The 22,417-nt window shown below is 42.3% G+C and overlaps 1 protein-coding gene across 2 annotated transcripts; it reads right to left on the minus strand.

Annotated features, from left to right (window-relative positions):
* Window positions 1-2,543: 2,543 nt before the first annotated feature.
* On the minus strand, window positions 2,544-20,443 carry tmcc1b (transmembrane and coiled-coil domain family 1b). 2 transcript variants are annotated; one of them, XM_079241571.1, is made up of 9 exons: window positions 20,395-20,443; window positions 17,867-18,020; window positions 15,257-15,300; window positions 13,707-14,481; window positions 11,030-11,449; window positions 8,246-8,332; window positions 4,019-4,509; window positions 3,814-3,949; window positions 2,544-3,738 (listed from the first exon to the last, which is right to left on the minus strand). In XM_079241571.1, the coding sequence occupies exons 4-9, from the start codon at window positions 14,304-14,306 to the stop codon at window positions 3,424-3,426; spliced, it is 2,049 nt and encodes a 682-aa protein (XP_079097697.1). In that variant the 5' UTR covers window positions 14,307-14,481; window positions 15,257-15,300; window positions 17,867-18,020; window positions 20,395-20,443; the 3' UTR covers window positions 2,544-3,423. The 2 variants fall into 2 exon arrangements, with proteins under 2 accessions (XP_079097697.1, XP_079097698.1); XM_079241572.1 differs by lacking the exon at window positions 8,246-8,332.
* Between the last annotated feature and the right edge of the window lie 1,974 nt (window positions 20,444-22,417).

The following is a 22,417-nucleotide window of genomic DNA, read 5'->3' on the forward strand; positions in this document are numbered from 1 at the left end:
ATGGCCCCGTGTCCTTAATCTTTTTTTTTTTTTTTTTCATTTTTAAATATTTGCAATAAAACCTTGTCTTTTACATTTTCTTAGTCTCTTTGTTTGTAGCATTTTATACTCAATTTACCAGTGAGTTATTTGCCAAGTCACAATTCCGTACACCTACTGAAGGCAAATGTTTAGTAAAACATTGCAGATTTAAAGGTTTAGAATTATAAATATGGGCATGAAAATTGTTTTAAATGTCAAGTATAGTTTCTGTAAATGGCCAAAATTCTTCCTGACATGTTCACATCTGAGTGGATCAAATGGCCTTGTGCAACAATGACTGCACCTCAGGTGTCCTTTTTAAAAGTTTGATTTGAGTTAAATGGCACTCTTCATACAGCTGCATTCCAAAGTGCTTTAGAACAATTTCACACTTGCACACAAACACTCAACCACACGCACAGCCCAAACTGACAACCTCACTTTTTCCCCTGACCTTCTTAATACCAAAATAAAACTGCCTATAGATTTTTTTTTTTTTTCTCCATATCTGGCTTGTAACTGCTGCTAGGAAGCAATACGTGGTTAATCCACCTACATCAGGAGCTGTCACTGGAAAAGGCCAGGCCTACACCACAGCTGCAGTGCAGATACTCCCAACAACCCAGCCAGGATGACCCCTGTCACAACAACCCCGCAGACCAATATGCTGCAATAAAATCTTTGGGGAAACGTTTTTAGCAAACCTCCAGTATGGCCCAGAGACAAGTGTTTATCACTAATCAATGTATAACACAGGACGTCCCTGTCACTGACAGCTGCAAAAGAAATTAACAGAACTTTTAAAGTAAATTTAGCATCATAAAACACTGATCATATTCATATACTTAAACTCCCATATACATTTAAGATTAGCCTTTTCTGCGCAGTAGAACAGCTTTTTGATGTTCTACTTTATTTCTTATACTTTATTGTAACTAATCAAATTTAACTACCAGCACATAAAAAAGCCTTGAATACATTTTTTTTTACCGCACCATAAATTTTCGGTCAAAAAAAAAAAAATGTATTTCATTTAAAAGTAAAACAAAAATTCCCACCAACAAAATCATCACAAACAAGACACGGCTTTTCTAATCATCACTGGTGAGAAATGTTGCCCAGTGATCTCCCATGAGGCCCTTCAGGGTCACTGTGTATCTTTTATGATGAAGTTCTAAAAGAATTCCTTAAATTGTTCTTGGGTTCCTTGGACCTCTTGGACATTGTAGAGGCCTCATTGCAAGAGTAACTTTTTCTGAATTTAACAGGACCTCCAACTGCTGGAGCAACCATTTTCACTGCTGGAGCATGCTACACTCAAATTCCTGAAAGGTGGAGAAGGAATTAAAATCTGTGCTGGTTTTGACTTGGTAAACAATTTCCCCTCAGTCTCTGTGGCACATTTATCTTGGTCTGGTCAACAATGACACAAACCATAACTCTAATCTAGCATATGTTTAAGGTGATGTTTCCTCATGCTTCACCGCAGTTCAGAGAAGTGAATGTTCTAGAAAGTAGGTGGCCCAGTGTCAATACAAACCATTACACTGATACTTGATGTGAACCATCTGTTGAAAGGTTAGTCTTCACCTCTACCAGTTTATTAGTGTATAAACACACACATATTACATTAGTCTACTCTCTTTACTTCACTTTAAAAGTGCAATTATGTCATTTGTGAGAGGTGTTACCTCCAACATGGCTGGTCATGAATAGCTGAGTGTTAAAATTGCTTTCCACCATGCAACCACATTAATTTCTGCCAGCTAGAAAACATCAGAATTGTGAGATTCATTTCTGCGCTTTAGTGATTTAAATCTCACCTTGCAGTCATCGGACACAATTTCATAGTTTACATAAATCTTCAAGATCACTTTTAAAACATCTACTGTGATTTAGTTTAGTTCTGTCCCCTTTTAGCAAGAAAAGAACTGAGCATGTGCAGAGTGACTATCTTTACTCTTTGATTGTGGCGGAAGAATTAACATTGCTCCTGAGCTTGCCAGATTTTTACTTAATAATCAGGCTTTTGTACTGCTAAGCAATAAAATCATTACAGCTGTAAATATGTAAATATGAATTAACACCGTTTGTTAATTCATATTTATTTAGCTTTGTCTACATTCTTATTTATTAACCAAAGAGCGATTCTTGGACTGAGCCAGGTAGAAGTTAGCAGACTATTATGTCTACTTAGACATAATAGTCTTTGAAAATATCGTGAGCACTTCAAATAAAGCCACACAAATACTTTAGTGACTGCTGCAGAATACCTCCTCTCAGGATTGTTACATCTTTTAACCTTTTAATCTGTGTTTTGTCTTTCTCTTCGCTTAACTAGAGGTTCCATTAACCTGTGTGGACAAATGCAAGTTACACTTTTAATTTTACATTTTAAAACAGCAAATTTATTCATCTTTAAAAAATAAAAATAAAAAACAACAGAAAAGTATTACTATTTCATTGTCACTAATAGAAACAGTACGGAAGCACTGAGTCTTTGAGCACTTTTAGCCGCTCTTCAAGTATGATAATTCAGTTCATAGATTATTCTTCTGCAGTGAAAGAGCCAGCAGGAGAGCAGCATCCTGCTAGCAGGGTTGTAACTCTAAACATGACATTTGATAAGATATCCTGGCTGTGTCAGAACCAGTGCATTGACTCTACACATCCAAAAGAATCAAGAAACCACAAATATCTGATCCAGTGACTGATTCCAGAGCAACGTAGCTGATGTGCAGGCACACCGATCTTCAAAGTGTCGTGAGCAGATTGAGGAGTTGGTCGCAAAAGCTGAAACCAATAAAAGAGAGTAAAAGGAGAACAGAGAAGCAGACTGAAAAACCAGAATTACAAGACTATAAGAGAGAAAGCTCACCCAAAAAAAAAAACAATGCGTGCAACTAAATCTGCACAAGTGTCAACTCATTACAATTAAAAAAAAGTAAAAATGCATCCATCGGCTGTATTTAAAATAGCAGTGACTTCAAACAATACCACTTGGATCAGCTCAAAACGTAATAAAAACGGAATTTCTTCCGTGAAGAAACAATGCAAAGTTTTCCATGTGTAAACAAATTTACTCGGGAGAGAAATCAAGTGTGCAGTTCTCTCAGCTGCTCCTTCACCTGTGCTCCGTTCACCTTCACACTATGTGCTTGTGCCACCATTGCACCTAAGTCAATGTCAAACATCCACCCTTTGCTGTCCTCTTTTGATTTTATTTTCCTCAAAACACAATTCAGATAGTGATAACGTGACAAACCTCTGAGTGATCTGAGAGAAAATATAAGAGAAGAAAAGAATATTAAGACTCTGCTTCCTACAGTAAATGTCCTCTCTTTACACATCGGCTTCAAAGCCAAAGTCCCTTCATCGTTTTAATACTCTTCTCCAAGTCGGTCATCTAGGATGCAGAAGAAAGTGGTGAAAATACTCTGAAATAGCATCCCAGTGCCTCCAGAGGAAGGCAAGCAGGATTACGAGGAGCAGCGTGGAAAGTGTGCGGCTCCGTGTTTTCATCAAGGGGACAACACAGTTAGCCACCGTTGACACAAACACCAAAAGGACGGCCATAACAGCTAGCAGAACATTGATTAGTTTTCCAAGAAGAGTCCGTGCTGTGGCATTCTCCAGCCCCTCCAGCTGCACCACCTGCTGTTGTTGCTGCTGCAGCTCCATCTTGGAAATGCGAGTCTGACAAGCCTCCAGCGCCTCCTGCAAGTCAAAGAGGAAACTGTCAGATGAATAGCCGTGAGGACGAAGCAGAAATGTTATTTAGGTGAAGCTTGCCTGTATGTCTCTTGCTCTTTCATAAGACTGGTAGGCGATCTTCTCCTCCATACTGGCTAGTTCCTGTTTCAAGTTTAGAATTTCATTCTGGTGCAGTTCTGTCAAGTCATTCAGCTGTTCTTCTAAACGTTCACACCTGAAAAACATTTCCAGTTCAGAAAACGATGCACGTTGTGCAGATCTACAGCGTATGCACTGACTCTACCTGTATCGTTCCTCTTGCAGGGCTTCCATGATCATGGTGTAGTCCCGCTGATAGTGGGCCTTTAAATTTTCAAAGGATTCCTCTAGTCGACCCTGGTTTTCTCGAAGCTCTTGGATCTCGTGGAGTATCGCGTCAAAGCCTGAAGTTTGGGCAGGATCGAGAGTGTTACCCTTAGAGCTAGGAGGCCCTCCGGGGGCTCCAGGGGTGCTGTTAGCTCCTGCAGAACCCGAAGTAGCACTAGAGCAGTCATCATCACTGCCATACTTTGGACTGGATTGTAACTGTCCTGTCCCAAGGGTCCGTGATCCCCCAGGGCCAACACCCTCATCTCCCTGGGTTTCATCCAGAGAGTCTTTCAGGGCAGCAATGTTATCAGCGCTGCCAAACTTTCCGATGCTTCGGATGAGGGAAGCTATTTCTCTTGGCTTGGACACCACAGCTCCAGCTGCAGAATGGGTGGCTTGAGAGAAGCTGGAAAGGCCGCCAGTTACCTAGAATGAGCAAGATCAGATCATTACTCGGACTGCAAAGAGTTGTAAAAATACTGGAACACCACGTGACACAGTCACTGAGTCAATCAGCAGGTTTATTTACAAACAGCAGCTAGTTTTCTTTCTGTGACTCTGATTTAGCTTAACTTCTGCTTCTCCCAACAGTTGATGGTTTTGTCCACGTGAATCTAACGTGAATCTAATGTGTATATATGTATGTAAATATGTATGTATATGTGTGTATATAGGCGGGTGTGTATGAGTGCTTATATGTATGAAGGTTTTTCCCCTCTCCCTGAGCCGTCACCCTCTCCCTGAGCCGTCACCCTCTCCCTGAGCCGTCACCTTATCGTGGTGGAGGGGTTTGTGCGTCCCGAAGATCCTAGCAGCTATGTTGTCGGGGGCTTTATGCCCCTGGTAGGGTCACCCATGGCAAACAGGTGTCTAGGGGAGGGACCAGACCAAGCACGGCTCATAGACCCCTATGACGATGACAAACCTGGGCATAAATGTTCCCTTGCCCGGACGCGGGTTACCGGGACCCCCCTCTGGAGCCAGGCCTGGAGGCGGGGTACGAGAGCGAGCGTCTGGTGGCCGGGCCTTTGCCCATGGGGCCCGGTCGGGCTCAGCCCGAAAGGGTTACATGGGCCCCACCTCCCATGGGCTCACCATCTGCGGGAGGAGCCGTAGGGGTCGGGTGCAATGTGAGCTGGGCGGCAGCAAGGGGCGGGGACCCTGGCGGTCCGATCCCCGGCTGCAGAAGCTGGCTCTAGGGACGTGGAACGTCACTTCTCTGGTGGGGAAGGAGCCTGAGCTTGTGCGCGAGGTTGAGCGGTTCCGACTAGATATAGTTGGACTCACCTCGACGCATGGCTTGGGCTCTGGAACCAGTACCCTCGAGAGGGGCTGGACCTTCTTCCACTCTGGAGTTGCTCATGGTGAGAGGCGCCGAGCAGGTGTGGGCATTCTCATCAGCCCCCAGCTTGGTGCCTGCACGTTGGGGTTTACCCCGGTGGATGAAAGGGTAGTTTCCCTCCGCCTCCGGGTGGGGGGACGGGTCCTGACTGTTGTCTGTGCTTATGCGCCGAACAGCAGTTCAGAGTACCCACCCTTTCTGGGGTCCTTGGAGGGAGTGCTGGAGGGTGCTCCTTCTGGGGACTCCATTGTTCTGCTGGGGGACTTCAATGCTCACGTGGGCAATGACAGTGAGACCTGGAGGGGAGTGATTGGGAGGCATGGTCCCCCCCCTCTGAACCCAAATGGTGTTTTGTTATTGGACTTCTGTGCTCGTCATGGATTGTCTATAACGAACACCATGTTCCAGCATAAGAGTGTCCATATGTACACCTGGCATCAGGATTCCCTGGGCCGCAGTTCAATGATCGACTTTGTAGTCGTATCGTCGGACCTGCGGCCACATGCCTTGGACACTCGGGTGAAGAGGGGGGCGGAGCTGTCAACTGATCACCACCTGGTGGTGAGTTGGCTCAGATGGTGGGGGAGGAAGCCGGTCAGAGCTGGCAGGCCCAAACGTGTTGTGAGGGTCTGCTGGGAACATCTGGCTGAGTCCCCTGTCAGAGCGAGCTTCAACTCCCACCTTTAGCAAAGCTTCGAACATGTCCCGGGTGAGGCGGGGGACATTGAGTCCGAATGGGCTGTGTTCCGTGCCTCTATTGCTGAAGCGGCCAGCTGGAGCTGTGGCTGCAAGGTCGTTGGTGCCTGTCGTGGCGGTAATCCCAGGACTCGTTGGTGGACACCAGCAGTGAGGGATGCTGTCAAGCTGAAGAAGGAGTCCTATCGGGCCTTCTTGGCCTGTGGGACTCTGGAGGCAGCTGATGGGTACCGACGGGCTAAGCGGCATGCGGCTTCGGCCGTTGCCGAGGCAAAAACTCGGGCATGGGAGGAGTTCGGCGAGGCCATGGAGAAAGACTTCCGGACGGCTTCGAGGAGATTCTGGTCCACCATCCGGCGGCTCAGGGGGGGGAAGCAGTGCTCCATCAATACTGTGTACAGTGGAGATGGGGAGCTGCTGACCTCAACTCGGGACGTTGTGGGTCGGTGGAGGGAATACTTCGAAGACCTCCTCAATCCTACCAACACAGCTTCCCATGAGGGAGCAGAGCTGGTGGACTCAGGGGTGGACTCTCCTATCTCTGGGGCTGAAGTCGCTGAGGTGGTCAAAAAGCTCCTTGGCGGCAAGGCCCCGGGGGTGGATGAGATCCGCCCGGAGTTCCTTAAGGCTCTGGATGCTGTGGGGCTGTCCTGGCTGACACGCCTCTGCAGCATCGCGTGGACATCGGGGGCAGTACCGCTGGATTGGCAGACTGGGGTAGTGGTCCCCCTTTTTAAGAAGGGGGACCGGAGGGTGTGTTCCAATTACAGGGGAATCACACTCCTCAGCCTCCCTGGTAAGGTCTATTCAGGGGTCCTGGAGAGGAGGGTCCGCCGGATAGTCGAATCCCGGATTGAGGAGGAGCAGTGTGGTTTTCGTCCTGGTCGCGGAACAGTGGACCAGCTCTATACCCTCTCTGGGGTCCTGGAGGGGGCATGGGAGTTTGCCCAACCAGTCTACATGTGCTTTGTGGACCTGGAGAAGGCATTCGACCGTGTCCCCCGGGGGCTCCTGTGGGGGGTACTCCGGGAGTATGGGGTACCGGACCCCCTTGTACGAGCTGTCCGGTCCCTGTACGACAAGTGTCAGAGCTTGGTCCGCATTGCCGGTAGTAAGTCGGATCCGTTTCCGGTGAGGGTTGGACTCCGCCAAGGCTGCCCTTTATCACCGATTCTGTTCATAACTTATATGGACAGAATTTCTAGGCGCAGCCGAGGTGTTGAGGGGATCCGACTTGGTGGCCTCAGGATTGGGTCCCTGCTTTTTGCAGATGACGTGGTCCTGTTGGCTTCGTCTGGTCGTGATCTCCAGCTCTCGCTTGAGCGATTCGCGGCCGAGTGTGAAGCGGCTGGGATGAGAATCAGCACCTCAAAATCTGAGACCATGGTCCTCAGCCGGAATAGGGTGGATTGCCCTCTCCGGGTCGGGAGTCAGGTCCTGCCTCAAGTGGAGGAGTTTAAATATCTTGGGGTCTTGTTCACGAGTGAGGGAAGGATGGAGCGTGAGATCGACAGACGGATCGGTGCGGCGTCTGCAGTAATGCGGGCTCTGCGCCGGTCTGTCGTGGTGAAGAAGGAGCTGAGCCAGAAGGCGAAGCTCTCGATTTATCAGTCGATCTACGTTCCTACCCTCACCTATGGTCATGAGCTGTGGGTCGTGACCGAAAGAACGAGATCTCGTATACAGGCGGCTGAAATGAGTTTCCTCCGCAGGGTGGCCGGGCTCTCCCTTAGAGATAGGGTGAGGAGCTCAGTCATCCGGGAGGGGCTCAGAGTAGAGCCGCTGCTCCTTCGCATCGAGAGGAACCAGTTGAGGTGGCTCGGGCATCTGGTCAGGATGCCTCCTGGACGCCTCCCTGGTGAGGTGTTCCAGGCACGTCCCTCGGGGAGGAGACCCCGGGGAAGACCCAGGACACGCTGGAGGGAGTACATCTCTCGGCTGGCCTGGGAACGCCTCGGGATCCCCCCCGCAGAGTTGGCAAATGTGGCTGGGGAGAGGGAAGTCTGGGCTTCCCTGCTTAGGCTGCTGCCCCCGCGACCCGACCCCGGATAAGCGGCAGAAGATGGATGGATGGATGGATGGATGGGTTTTTCCCCTCTCTCTTTCTTTCTGTCTCTCTCTCACTCTCTCTCTATGAGGTGTTTTCTCTTCTTTTCGGTTCTCTTTCTGTCCCTCTTCTATCATCTCCGGTCCGGTGCAGCAATACAAACTCTGTAATGCAAACAATTATGCAAAATAAATAGAAAAATAAAATAAGAATCCAGAATAGCAAGGGGAGCATTATATCTATAAGGCTTCCCTTGGCAAGGTAAATGTGCTCAGCAGAACACAGCATCCAGATAATCATTCTGTTTGTTTAAATGCTGGACAAGACAAAAAAAATTATTTAAAAAATACTGGAATACTATATCTGATTTTAAAGAAGCTCTACATTCCTAGATTAAAGCATGACTTTTGACTATTTGCTCTGCAGATTCTTTCATGTATAAGTCTGCCTCCTGTCAACGCTGTATACCTATTTATGGGACAAAACTTCAAGAAAAACATCTTTGAAGAAAAGCAAATAAACTTATGTAAGAGGTCCAAACATACCTTAATAAAACTTTTAGTCTGAGAACTTGTTGACAGAATGCTTTCAAAAGCAAACAAATGAATGTTGTTTATGTTTAAGTATTTCTTTTTCTCAATTAAAGTGTAGTTATTTTACCAGCAGCTAAATGGTGTGTGCACATATTGGGTGAACTCCTCTGATGTCTTGAAGGACGATAAAGTCAGTAAGGTTGCTACACGGAGGATCTTTCAATGTTTTTGATTAGTTCTGCTGTATATTAAGTTTTACACCATTATAGTGGCTTTGATTCTTTCCTTTTGTAGAGTCGGATAATGTAGCAAATATGGATACAGACTTGAGAGTAAAAAAAGAAAACTGCAACATTATAAAACAGGATAATATTTCAAGCAATGGTCATCAACTATGTTCCTCGAAAGACTACGAGCACACAGGTTTTAGATGTTTCCCTGCAACAACACATCTGATTTCAAAGAAAAATTCTTCAAAATTTGTCAAGTTCTGCACAAGCCTGTTACTGACCCACTGATTTAAATCAGGGGTGTTGCAACTGGGAAACATCTAAAACATGCTGGATATGGGAGCCCTTTAAGAAAAGAGTTGGTGACCTAGCGGATAAAAAAAAAAAAACACTGACTGAAAAATCAAAATAAAATGGTTACAGTTATTAAATGTTCAGGCCAAAATGTTTCACAAACTAGTTCAAATCATGTATTCAATGAGTGATGAAACTATTTCTAAATTATATGAGAGTACTTTTACATTCTACATCATTCTCAAACAAACAAATAAATGTGTGTTGTTGGTAAGCATTTACATGGAAACCAAAGATATGAGTCTATAGGAGCCGATTTGAGGCAACTAATATGTGGCTTGAGTCCATTGCATTCAGCAGCCAGGACTCAGGGAACACAGTTTCATGTCAGACACTACACCCAGATCCAGTTTCAAGCTGTGTACAAACTGACACCAACACAGCAGAAATAAAGCAAACATCTCTTCTTTATAATAAAAAATCTAAACTTACGTTTATGACAACAACAATGCTTGTAAAATCTTTTTGGTAATCAATAAATGATGATTTTATTATGAATCTCTTAAAAAGACAACAGAGCTTTGGAATATTTTCCCATTTGAGTCTGATTCATTCGTCTTGCATCCTGCCTGAACTCTGAACTCTCTCCATTCAGTCCTATGTTGCTTGTTGTCTTATTTTTATCCTGTTACTTTCTCATTTTCTTTTATTCTCTTCCTCCAATAAAGTCCCCTCATGTTTCTTTGTTGAATCAGTTACTGTGTGTGTTCAAAACGGCCAGTGTGATGCCAAAAAACCAGGTCTGCTGAAAGCTGGCTGTCCATTGTGTAAAGGCACAAAGCTAAACAGGCAGAATGTACTCGTGTCACTGTGCTTTATTTCTGAGGTGTATCACACCTATAATTGATGTAGTTTATAGCCTTATGTTTTTTATGTTAACACATTACTGAAGATCTTTACTTTAGGAATATTTAGAGCTATTTCACTGAGTAGAACATTCTTTATTTGTTTTATTAGCTATTCAGCAAGTGCATTTTGTTTTGTCCGGTGTTTTTGGCAGCATTTCAGTCACTTAATTAAAATTACCCAATGACAGTGATGCAGTTTCACCGCTATGTGTTCCAGTGAAATGATGAAGAAATTATTTTGGAATTATCGCGTTTTGAGTGGTCAATTACTTTAAAAAAAAGAAAAACAAAATTGCTGAATTTAAGGTTGACATGATTTGCATCCCTATGTTTTAATGGTTAAACTATATACAAGTTAAATTTATGAAATTCACAAGCAGGAATCAGAATAGACTCATGTCGGCATTTCAATGCCACCTGTTTGGATTTCAGCATATGAATGCTTTACTTGGCAGAGAAAATTTGGGGGTTGCGGAGTTTTGCATCCCCTAATTTATTATTATTATTGCCACAGAGATTAATACACCAACACGAGTGTATTCTGCTTGATTGGCTACGCCTGTTCACATGCAGGGAATGCAGTTCTCAGCTGACAAGCTGCTCTCAGCATAATACCAGTTTGCTGATTTCGAGTAGCAAACATAGTATGCGGTGCGTAAAGCTAAATGCAGCTAAAACATCTCAAAGTAAAATTTATGAAGTGCGGGGCCCTGCTGGCCCACAATGATTTACAATACATAATTTACATAAAAAAAATATATACACTGTGCCATCAAACATGTCTGAAACGCAGAGTTTTAAGGTCAGAAAATTACGCAGTGCATATTAAAAGTAACAGGAATTCCCAGTGTGGTCTTTGGCAGAAAAAAACATTAAAACCAATATTAAGCACCAACCTTAGCTCCAACATCTTTCAGTCCCTGGTGCATGTCTCGGAAAACATCTTTGGGCTGGCGAGGGATGCCATTGTGCTCCACCTCACGAAGCTTCCTGTGGTAGTGCTCAAGCTTCCTCTGCAGTTGTTGGATAGTCTGAGCTGACTTTTGGTTTTTCTTCTCAAACACCTGTTTGATGCGTGCACTCTGCTGCTTGTCTGCATTATTGGCGAGTTTTAGGTATTCGGCCACGTTGTCATCACGAGCTGTTTGTTCTATCTTGATTTGTTCTGTAAGCTTGAGAATCTTCTGTTGTAGCTGGGCAATAGCCTGCTTGGTACGCTGGGGGTCTGGAGTACTGTCAACAACATCATATCCATCTGCACCGTAAGGGAGGGCATTAGGTGACACAGCAGGGCCTGATCCATCGTACCGATCCAGCTATGCAAAAAAGATAAACAGTAAAGAAATCCATTTTAATTATCTATAAAACATTTCAGTATGTTAAAATGAACAAAAAAAAAGTTGTAAAAGACAAGAAACATATTAGATGTCTTTCCTGCAAACAGATGGCCATATAAACAACGATGCTGAAAGGTTTTGTCTGAGTATATAATGCAAAGCTGAAAACAGATGTTTTAGGGAAAATAATCTAATGACTTAAAATTTCAAGCAGCAAATAAGTACATTTATCAGAAGAAAGGGATGTATAAAATAATACTATTAATTTACAAACATTTGCAAGAGAAATTATGATAACCATAACAATGTGAGGCTAAAACAATCAATTATACGCTGAGTTTGAGTAAAAGTCTATGCATATTGCAAACAATTAGAAAAGCTTAATTGTGGATAGTTGCTTTTGAAAATTGCTGAAAGTAAGGTTTCAGCGGATGCTAATTATTTTGCTTAGCTGTAAAAGGGGAAAAAAGCATGTGTAATTACACCTTCACAACAGCAGAGGGCGCCTAACAAAACAAGGTTTCACTTTGGATTGTCACTGTGGCTCTTGCTCCAGGATGTACAGGTGGAAAGAAAACATAACTAAGGTAAGGCTAGATTAACTTCTGCCAAACATGGAACCATTTCACAGTTTAAACCCTTCAGAATTTTTTTTTTTCCTCTCAATGGATTACTATAAAGACTAGGCACTGCTGAAACCATTAAATCCACTGAATTAGATGTTTAATGTGCAACATAAATTAATCATAAGTTGGCATTTTTTGTTGAAATGCACAATAAAAGACCAAATAATTTTCAAATAATCTGAGTTATAAAGATTTTTTTCCTGATAAAGACACCATAAAAAACTTGTATTTTTAATTAAGTAATAGTGCCCTCACAGGCATGCGAGGGACATAATGCCTTGTACATTAATACAACACAGCATTAAAGAAGCTGGCTATTAGACTTTACTGATAAAAAAAAAAGCTGGATAATATCTCTCCTCAATAGTCTGGATAATAGTGCATCAATCCATATAAAATTTTATGTTTAATTTCTTGAACCAAAGGACTGATTTCAGTTTATCTCAAGCAAGATCAGTCAAAAGAAGGTGGTGATTTTTCTGGATCTAAGCTTCTACACAGAGTAAAGCACAAGAGAATGGACTTTATCCACAAAAACATGAAAAGCAGTGTATCTGCCTCACAGAGTAATACCTCAGCAAAACGTTAAAATACAAGGAATGGCCCTTTAACATTATAAACTTACTGCCAAATTCCCATAAAACAAGTCAGCACTTGAGCAGAAAAAGCACGAATGGTCTATGAGAGCAGCTGGTAGTGAGACTAAGGCAGCCGGACCATATCATAGTGCAAGTTAAAATGGCACATCCAGCAATTAATTATGTTTTATTTTCCCAAGTTGTGTTATAAATCTGTTGTATCTATTTTGAAACAATCCACTAATTGAAGTGTTATTATGAACAGACACTTGAATTTTCTGCAAAAGTTCAAACTTTGTGTCAGTTCAATTTATTCGAAACAAAATGTAAATTACATAAGAAAACATTTCAGCGAATCTTGTTTGCCTTTAACATTAAACGTCAAACAAACGCATCGTCACACAAGTTTTAGTTTGTTTACCCCTGCAAGCTTTCTCTGACCTGAAGTACACTGAGAGATGGCGAAAGCTAAATTTAGAAAGGCTTAAAGCACAGAGTGGCCAAGCAGTCAAAGGCAATCTCTGACCTTCCACCACTGACAACTCATCTCTCCATTCAGTGGTGCAATCAGGCACATCTAAACCATTAAGAGACTTTTAACATGATTTCCCAGTTCACTTGGTTTCAGCATTCATGCACATATTAGCCTATGAGTTAAGCTTTATTCTGATAAATTCATTTTTACAACTAAAATACAAATACAAAACTCTTCTTGCTTCACCAGTGCACACTAACAAATTTACAGTGAATGTTTCATGTCCTAGGGACAGCTTCTCTAGTAATAGAACGTTTGAGGATCCAGGTAATAAAAATAATGTTGAGTGAGTTGCACATCTTAGAACAAAATTTTTAATTCTGTACCCACAAAATGCTGAAAACATAATCCAGCATGAATAACATCATAAGGATTGTACTTCCTGCGTCGACACATTTCTTTGCCAATGTATATTTAAGCCTCTAAATGTATGCTTTATGACAATGTCACATGGTTGTGCTTCACTGTTCACCACCTGAAGGGACTGAGACACTCACCTTGTCAGGCTCTTCAGTGGAATGGTATCCAGAGGTCAGCAGCATGTCCGCCAGAGCTGGGCTGCTGGGTGTGTCTGTGGTCGAGGAGGATCGTGGGCGTCCAGCCTGCAGCAGGGCCTCATGAGTGCTACGCCTATGGATTTGTGGGCTCCCTTTCTGGGGAGGATCTCCAGGACCCCCGGCCTTGCTGCGGCGGCTCTGCAGGCTGGTGCCACGCTTCATCATTGGTGGGCCTCGGATTTGCTGCAGGACACGGCTCAGAGCTGCAGGAGGGGCGGAAGCGGCATGGTTGTCAGAATCCAAAGGGAGGGCCGAGGAGGCAGTAGCGTCCCCTACTTCTGACCCTGCGTCGACGGGTTCAGAGGGAGGGGCGCTTGTGCAGGATGAGGCGGAGTCATGTGGGGAAACGGAGGAGCGTCGGCGCTGTGGCTGGAAGAACTGCTTCAGGCCATGGCCCAACGCTCCCATGTTCTCCAGGGCATTATGGGTGATTTTGGACAAGCCGTGCTCTGACTCCGACGCCCTCCTGCCGACCTCCGGCTCCGCTCGGCCTCCTGCGTCCGGCTCCTCTGGACTCTGCTCACTACTACCCTGATCCATCAGAGACCTCCAGTTTCACAGTGAGGTTCTACTTGGGGGTGCAGGAGACTAGCTACGCCCCGTCGACACCTGCCCTCTGAGAGGTTGGGTGAAAGCCGGGAAGCTGAGGGGATGGTGCTCAGTTGGGCCTTTTGAGTGGGCATGCATCTGTGGCTTGGCTCAATGTCATGCTTGTCTACCACAAAAAGGAAAATAAAATACATTATGACATGCAGCAATAAGTGAGGATCAAAATAAGCAGAAGCAAAATATGAAACACTAAGCAACAAAAACTGGGCCGACACAGACATGACCACTTCATTTTATTACTTGCTCTTTTAAATTTTGCCTGAAATTCTTATTCATAATTGGAAAAATATCCATATATTTGTACTCCAGGGTACTAATGTAGGTTATTTTTAGTAGATCACAATGTGATATTTCCGAAAGTGTCGACCCAGAAATGTAAAAAAGCAAAGTCTGCTAAGTAAAAACAGAAAAGCTTTTATGAACAGTTTCTGAAATGCCTCAGTCTGACCAACTCAATGATGTCCTGGACATCAGTAAAAATCACTTTTTATTGTTCATTTCTGTGTATTCAAGCCAAATGGTTTTTAAAGCAACTGAATTACATTTCAGAAAACATTCATTAACAAAACTTTATAATGTCAGGATGGTGCTAAAGAAAAGAGGTTACAGAGTGTAACAAAGGTAAATCATAAATACATATACTAAATGAAAGACTAAATTGATAGTGACCAATATCTAAATCTTATGTGAGTATAGTAATATAGTGATATGGAATTCACAGAAACCTCCCCATCACGTGTTTTTCAAGACTATAACCTTTCATATAGACTAATTTCCAGTCTTTGTCACTTAAGCATTAGTTTACACTGAACACAATTTATTTTGATGTGCCAACATGTAATGACACAGTAATAGAGGTGAGAGTGTGACAGAGAGCTTACCATCAGCCCAGCCTCTCCTCTTCTGACTCGCAACTCAGGACAAGCTGCATGAGGCACAAACATGTAATGTTTGTAATAAAGTACACAAATAGGCATACAGAACAAAACTTAAATAAAAAGAATGGAAAAAACACTCAAAAATGTATCCTTAATAATTGTCCAGTCATGATTTAATAGAAATCTAATTTAATTGTTCACATTTATTTTCATGGGTAAAGAAAAAAAAAAAAGAAAAAAAAAAAAGACTTCCATTGAAAAACACTTTCTAGTGTGTGTATCATCCATAATATAAATGGTATGTGGGAGACAATTTGGGAGATTAGACTTAGGCAAGCAATTCTGAAATACAAGCTATTGCAACAAATTTCTGAATCACATTTAGCTCTAAAAGGAAAGCAAATGTTTATCCAACCATAAAAGAAACAACTGAGGAGAATTAGAAAAAAAGATTGCTAGCATTTACTGTGATAGCAACTACTCTAGCAGTGCTATAGTGGTGTTACAACAATGCCCTGGGTTTTTTTTCTGCATGCAACACATAATGCACATGGAATCTGATATGGGAGTCCCAAATCATGTGGAATAACCACATATTGGTTATATATAAAAACCAGGACAAGGAGCTGGAATGACACAATGTCTAAGAGTACACGGGCCTCAAAAATAGGATTTAGACATGATTCATATAAAAAAAATAGAACAAATCATATTTGAGTCGCTTCAGCCTGAAATTGTTCATGTAACTTCTGACAACAGTCAACCCAATAAAAAAGCTCCCCACATGCTGAACCTGAGAAATTGTTGATGATCCAGCAGAATGTTTCAAATGTTAAGTCGCAGATTTGTGTCTGATGAGCCCAGTTTTATTATAAAGATTATTCAACACCACAGCATATATGATGTTCATATGACCCGACATGAAGTCATTAACATGACATCAACTTAGTACCTACAGCTCAATAGAAAAAAAACATGAAAACAAGGCTTCTCAGACCAGATAAAGAGGCTATCACTGCACAGCTCATCTGCAACACTGGGTGGGGGAGCTCATCCCGCCTGTTTTGGTTTGTTTCAAAACCAACAAATGAGCACATTATCTTAAGATATCAGCGTTTCAATATTTATTTTCAGTACTCCAAACATTTGCCCTGGAAAATCAAACTTCAATGACAGGGTTGGGGGGCTGCAAGGCCTTTTGCATGTGCAAGATTTGTAACTGTGTTATTCATAGTTTTGCACTAAATGTTTTTTTTTTTATTATTATTAATTTCATTATTCCAATAAATTGAATTGCTTCAATGTGAGAAACACAGAAATACTTAGTTCAGCTGGTCTTGCTGTCCCTGCTTGGCAGTAGTAATGAACAGCAAGCAATTACAAATTAGAAGGTATATTTTATTTGCAAAGATGTGTCCTATATTCTCTCAAATTCTCTCCAAGACTATTATTTAAAAAAGAAAAAAACAGCAGCAAGCTAATAATGTTCCCTTGGTCTTCGTTCACCCAGCCAGGTTATCCTACAAGACAAAGTGTTTTGCATGTTTCAGGGTATGTAAAAGAAAATGCACAGTTCATAAAAAGATTGGCATGACTTTGTATTACATGGACTGCTTTGCAGACAAACAGAAAAAATGAGTCAGCACAGCTACAAAGTATCGTTTAACAGGCCGACAGAGCAATCTAGCAACAAAAGCGCAAAGAAATGCTCCATTAGTGATGTGACTCATTTTGTGCACAAGGCCTGCAGCCTAGAGAACACTCTGGTGGGTGGTGGAAAATAGTTTAATAATTACATTGAAATATATCTAACCGGTTTCAGCTGAAACAGATACTTAAAATCAGTTTCACTGACGAACAATGTTACAGTTTACTCATTACCAATAATCAATACTGAGAACAATGGAGTACTTGAATAAATGCCCTTTTAAGGGTTAAACTGTAAGATTAACAGCCCACAGATGTTTGCAGCTCATTTTCAGAACAAACCCAAAACAGCAATGTTTACACTACATAGAGAAGCACTATTAATAGAGTGACATTGCAGTCACCTTTTCAAGCTCAAAAGGTCAAGTCAGGGTTTATGGCAAACTGAACCGGCAATACAGATGCTGAACTATCCTACATCTGCAATGGTAATGCAAATGACATCCGACTCCTCCAGGCAGAGGGCAAAGTGCCGTCTAAAGTGGGTCAGCCAACATTCACCTATCAGTCTGTGCATGTGGGCTCCAATGTCACACCGGCTACAGTGAGTGCTGTACAGGTCGATAAACAATTCACTTTCTTTGAACCTTCTTTGGAGACTTCACAGCAAACAATATATATTTCTACAGGTATTACTTAAGAATATCCATAGTTAAGATCTTAACTTAACTTTTTGCTGCAAATTATTTTAAAACAGTGGCTTTGTTCACTGACAACAATCTCAGAAAAGTATCTTGTTTTAAGATATAAGCTATTGTTAAATCAATATGGAAACCCCACAAAGAAGCAACTCAGGAATGTACAGGCAACAAGATACAAAATGGAGAGAGAGACAAAGTTTAAATAGTTTTTAATCCAACATTATTCTCAACTGATTCTCATGTGCAAAAAACCCCAAAAACATACCTGTCGATGTGGTCATGGGCAGCAGATCTGTGTATCTAATAACACAGAAATAAGGCTCAATCCACCCACGTTTCCAGCACTGTTTCCTCTGTATGATCAAAAAGCTGTCAAACTGTAGTCAGCTGTTTGTGTGGAGATTTAGAAAAATCACATGCTGTAAAAAAAAAAAAAGAAAGCAAAAAAAGAACATGTATGAGAAAGTTAAGTGAAATGTTATCTCTAAAACTGAACATTAGATATAAAAATGTCTTTCAAAGCAGAAAAGTGAAGACAAGATAGGTGTACAAACATTCTAAAAGGAATATTTTGGAGGGGGTTTTTTTTTGGGGGGGGGGGGGGGGGGGGGGGGGGGTGTTGACAAGCTCTTGCTGCAAAAACAGTGTAACTACTTTGGGAAATTGACAACTATAATGCAATAACAAAAGTATTTTGTGTTAAAGTGCCGTAAAAGTGTCATCACTAAAAAAAAAAAAAAGTATGTTTCGCCATGAAACCCCACACAGTATTATAAGTGCTATAAAAACTTTTTTAATTTCAATTTATCCTGCACAGGCCTCAGAGGATTTTTAATTTAATTAATTGTGCATCCTTAATTACCAGCACAGACCAGCCCAAGAGGATTCTCTGCAGGACATTAACCATTCACTTGTCTAATAGAGGACAAACTTTTTATCAAGTTGCAAAACAACACAACCAGTTAACAGCATTTCTAATCATGTGTTTATGTAAAGATGAGTGCAAGTAATCCATCTTTTATTCATAAATATTGAAAAATCTATACTGAATAGGTAGCTTTTATTCACTGCATGATTGTTCAGATGTTAGGTTGCTTGCTATTATTGTAAAATTGATCAGTGAATTGCACTGTTCAGTAGATCACAGCAGTGTCATTGCATGTATTTCTACTGTGATGACTACTACATAAGCTAAGATAATAAGGGAATAGTTCATCAAAATAAACAACGATACATTCTTAATTTGACTATTTTTAAACAAGATTAAATTGTCTGAACCCAGTGGTTAGAGGACAAGTGGATTAAATTAGCTGTTGGTTAGCTAACAGCTGCAGGACAGACATTTAGCAAAAAAAATGCACACATCACATGCACAGTTGAGATGTTTACTGAAAGCATGACTACGTTTCTGTCGTTTTAATGTAGAGTGGTGCTGACCCAGGCTAAGGACAGAACACCGAGAACCCACTTTTTAATTCTTGTATGCTTAAATAGTAGCTAGCAGTGCAAGCTAACGTGGTGCCCCCCCCTCCCGGGGAACGTTTATTTCCCGACACAGCGCACACCGGTGTGCGGTGAAATCATAGCGCCTGTATGATGAACATGTTAGCATGTCTAACGGCTACCTACAGTTTATGTATATTATATATATATAAATAAAATCAACCACCCTGGAGTGATGTGAGGCTGCGAAAAACCATGCTAACTGGATCGCTTAATTTACATTTAATACGAAAGAGCTCCACTTGTTTTCTCGGACTAAAGTCAAACCACACTGACTCTTCTGAGTACATATATTTTAATCAATTCCTCCACACACCGATATAAATTCAAACTTTGTTGTAATTTAAAATTCAAGTCCATTTATATTTCCGGCGCATCCGTACGATTCTGTTATTTTTTTAAATAAACATTTCTCCATCATATTTGCTTAGCTCATTACCAAACCACCCTGTTTCAGTGATAGTCGCTCCTTCTGCCTGTTAAAGCCCACAGCTGCCTAATTTTATTTAAATTACACAAAAAGCACACTAACATCAAACTCGTCATAAAAAAAAAAAAAGAAAAAATTTGAAAACTTTAAGGGCGACTCCGCAATTATTAAGATGAGCGGCAGAATCCTGACCAAGTGACAGCTCAAGCAGACAACGGTGCCCACAGGTGTGAAAAGCTCAATCACCCGGTTTAGATCGGAGGCATTGAGTTGCCATCTGTCACATTCTCCCACCAGGTTGTCTTAATCACACCTTGCACGCTTGTATTTCATGATGGCGTACCCAGCGCTTAGGGTAGGGTTGCATTACCCTGACCCCTCTTCAATGGGGGGAAAAAAAATGGCTCAGCTTCACCTTAATAAATGTTGAACCGCCTGTTCTGTGAGCATACATGATTTAATCAGGCCTGGGTGTTGTCCCTAAAGTTAAATCCTTTAGAGTTGTCTTCTTACAACATGAGCATTAATTCCCTTCTCGTAATCACGTTTAAATACACTTAACGTCGCCCCTCTGGAATATCCTGGGTGGCAAATCAGGCGCTTATTCTCTGCCTGGCCACTCAGCCTGTCAATTAGCAGGCTGGCTAAACTCTAGCGAAAGAAAAAGAAAAAAAAGAAAAACATCGCCCCAGCTTCAGCCATGGCTAGCTACAGGCAAACGGGGGCACATCGCCAGGCAGCAACGACAACATACTAAACGACGAAAACAACTTTTGCCCCTCTGCAGGGTTAACCGTAGCAAATGCAAACATTTTAACATAGCAGTTCACAAAATGTGCGTTTTATTGGCTTTAACTTACATGGGCGCTAAGAGGATTGTGTTGATGACCGTTCATTTCTCCCTGTGGTGGACACTCCCACGGTGACGTCAAATAGCGTGCTCGACGTCAGAGCGGCAGACAGTGAACGTCCCAGATTATCAACGCAGGTGATTCAGCCGGTTTATGCACACCATGACATGACAGGTGTCACGTTTTCACTCCGCATTTTGTCTGGTAGTATGAGAGTTAAAGTCACTACAGTGGCCCAGGAGTGTTTTTTTTCCCCCTCCTTCGACATCAACCTAAGTGTGTTTTGAAGCATTTTCTTCATAAGCTTTGTTTTAATGTAATGGAACCAATTCGTAAAACATATGTGTCTTGAGTAGTTTCTATTTAATGAATCATTTGCTGTAGTCATGTTTACAGAATTTTCCACTTTCAAGGCCATCAAAAGTTTTACACACAAAAAGACCTACATTGTAACTCCATTACAGAGGGGGGGGGGAATTAAACCTTTGCAGAATAGATGACAAAACAAAAATCAGCATTTCTTGCAAATGTCTTCATGCTTTATTCCCTCTTAAACATTCACATTTTAAATTCCAACTCTTAACGCATCTTTGAGTCTTTTAATTCAGCAGTAAGAGATCCTTGGAGTTCTCCCCACACCTCAGCACAACCTGTGACACTGAGGTACCATACACAGTACTTTCATCACCTTTCAAGTGCCATTTACCCCTGACCAGGAACTAAAGAATAAAGAGAAGGCATGGCTTGGTAGATGGGCTGATGTCCATGCTGATCAGGCAGAGCAGGGTTTGAAGGATGCATGGTTTGAGGATCAAGAAATACAGGCATATGAGTTTGTTTAGGAACCAGATATACTGGCATAAGAGGGTGTGGTGGATAAAATAGTTTTCCGGCTGGAGGTTTTCCAGTGGGGGCTGCAGTGATTGTTGGAGTGGGAGCAGGAGCATTTTGTCTTTGCGGATAATTAAAGGGAGGATGCAACACAGGGATTTGGAAAATTTGGGAATGCAGGTGTTGTGGTGTAGACTGCTGGATTACAGGTTTGGGATCTGCAACCGTTTGACTTTGATACTCTGGAGAGGATGGAGGTTTATGGAATTGCAGAAAAGGATACTGAGTCACTGGAAACTGCGGCTGCATTGGAATTTGAGGCTTCTCCTCCTTCCTTGTAATCAGTGATTGTGTAGTTACCAAAGGCTCTGGGGTGGTAGTTGGTGGAGCTGGGTTTGTTGGGAACATTCCAGGTAACATGGGAAATTGTGGAAAAAGAGGAACTTGATACTGAGGGGACGATGACACCTGAGGTAACTGGGCTGGTTGAGAAGCAGTATTTTGAACTGCAGAAGGCTGTGTTGACAAATCTGATTTGGGAAACAGGAAAAATTGAGGAAACTGTGGCATATATGGGAATGCAGGACGCTGATCTGCAGGGACTTCTTGGTTTTCTCCATCATCTGCAGCAGCAAATGGGAGCTGTGGATGTGGCAGTGGTGCCACAGGGGCGGGACTGTGTGAGGGCTGGTATTGTGGAAACATTGGAATATAAGGGTATTGAGGATCCTGCAGAGCTTGATTATTGTCACTAGGTGGTGGACTTGTTCCCACAATAGGGTCAGGGTTGGCTACAGAAGGGCATGCCGCCAAGAGCTCAAAATCTCCCCACTGAATGGAAAGTACATGCTCCTCATCCTGCAAAAAAAACAAATCAAAAGTTTTGCAATTTATCTTCAGTTTCCAGCTACAAGAAGGACCATATCATACCTTGATTTCTACACATGGGCCTGTATTGTAGGGTGCAGAAAGCTTCAGTTCTCCAGAATACTCTTCAAAAGTCAGTCCACAACTGTTACAGGTCAACGACAGGGGATACCACATGCCAGACACTGCAGTGGTTTTAACAGGAAAGATTAGCTGAAGTCATTTTCTGGAAGTAATAAACCCAGTTATATCACGTACTCTTTACTTTGAGATCCTTAGCTGCAACACCTCGAAGCTTCACAATCATCTTAGATGGAAAGCAAAAAATAGAAGG

Source organism: Telmatherina bonti (genome assembly GCF_933228915.1).
Source record: "Telmatherina bonti genome assembly, chromosome: 6".
NCBI classification, from domain to species: domain Eukaryota; kingdom Metazoa; phylum Chordata; class Actinopteri; order Atheriniformes; family Telmatherinidae; genus Telmatherina; species Telmatherina bonti.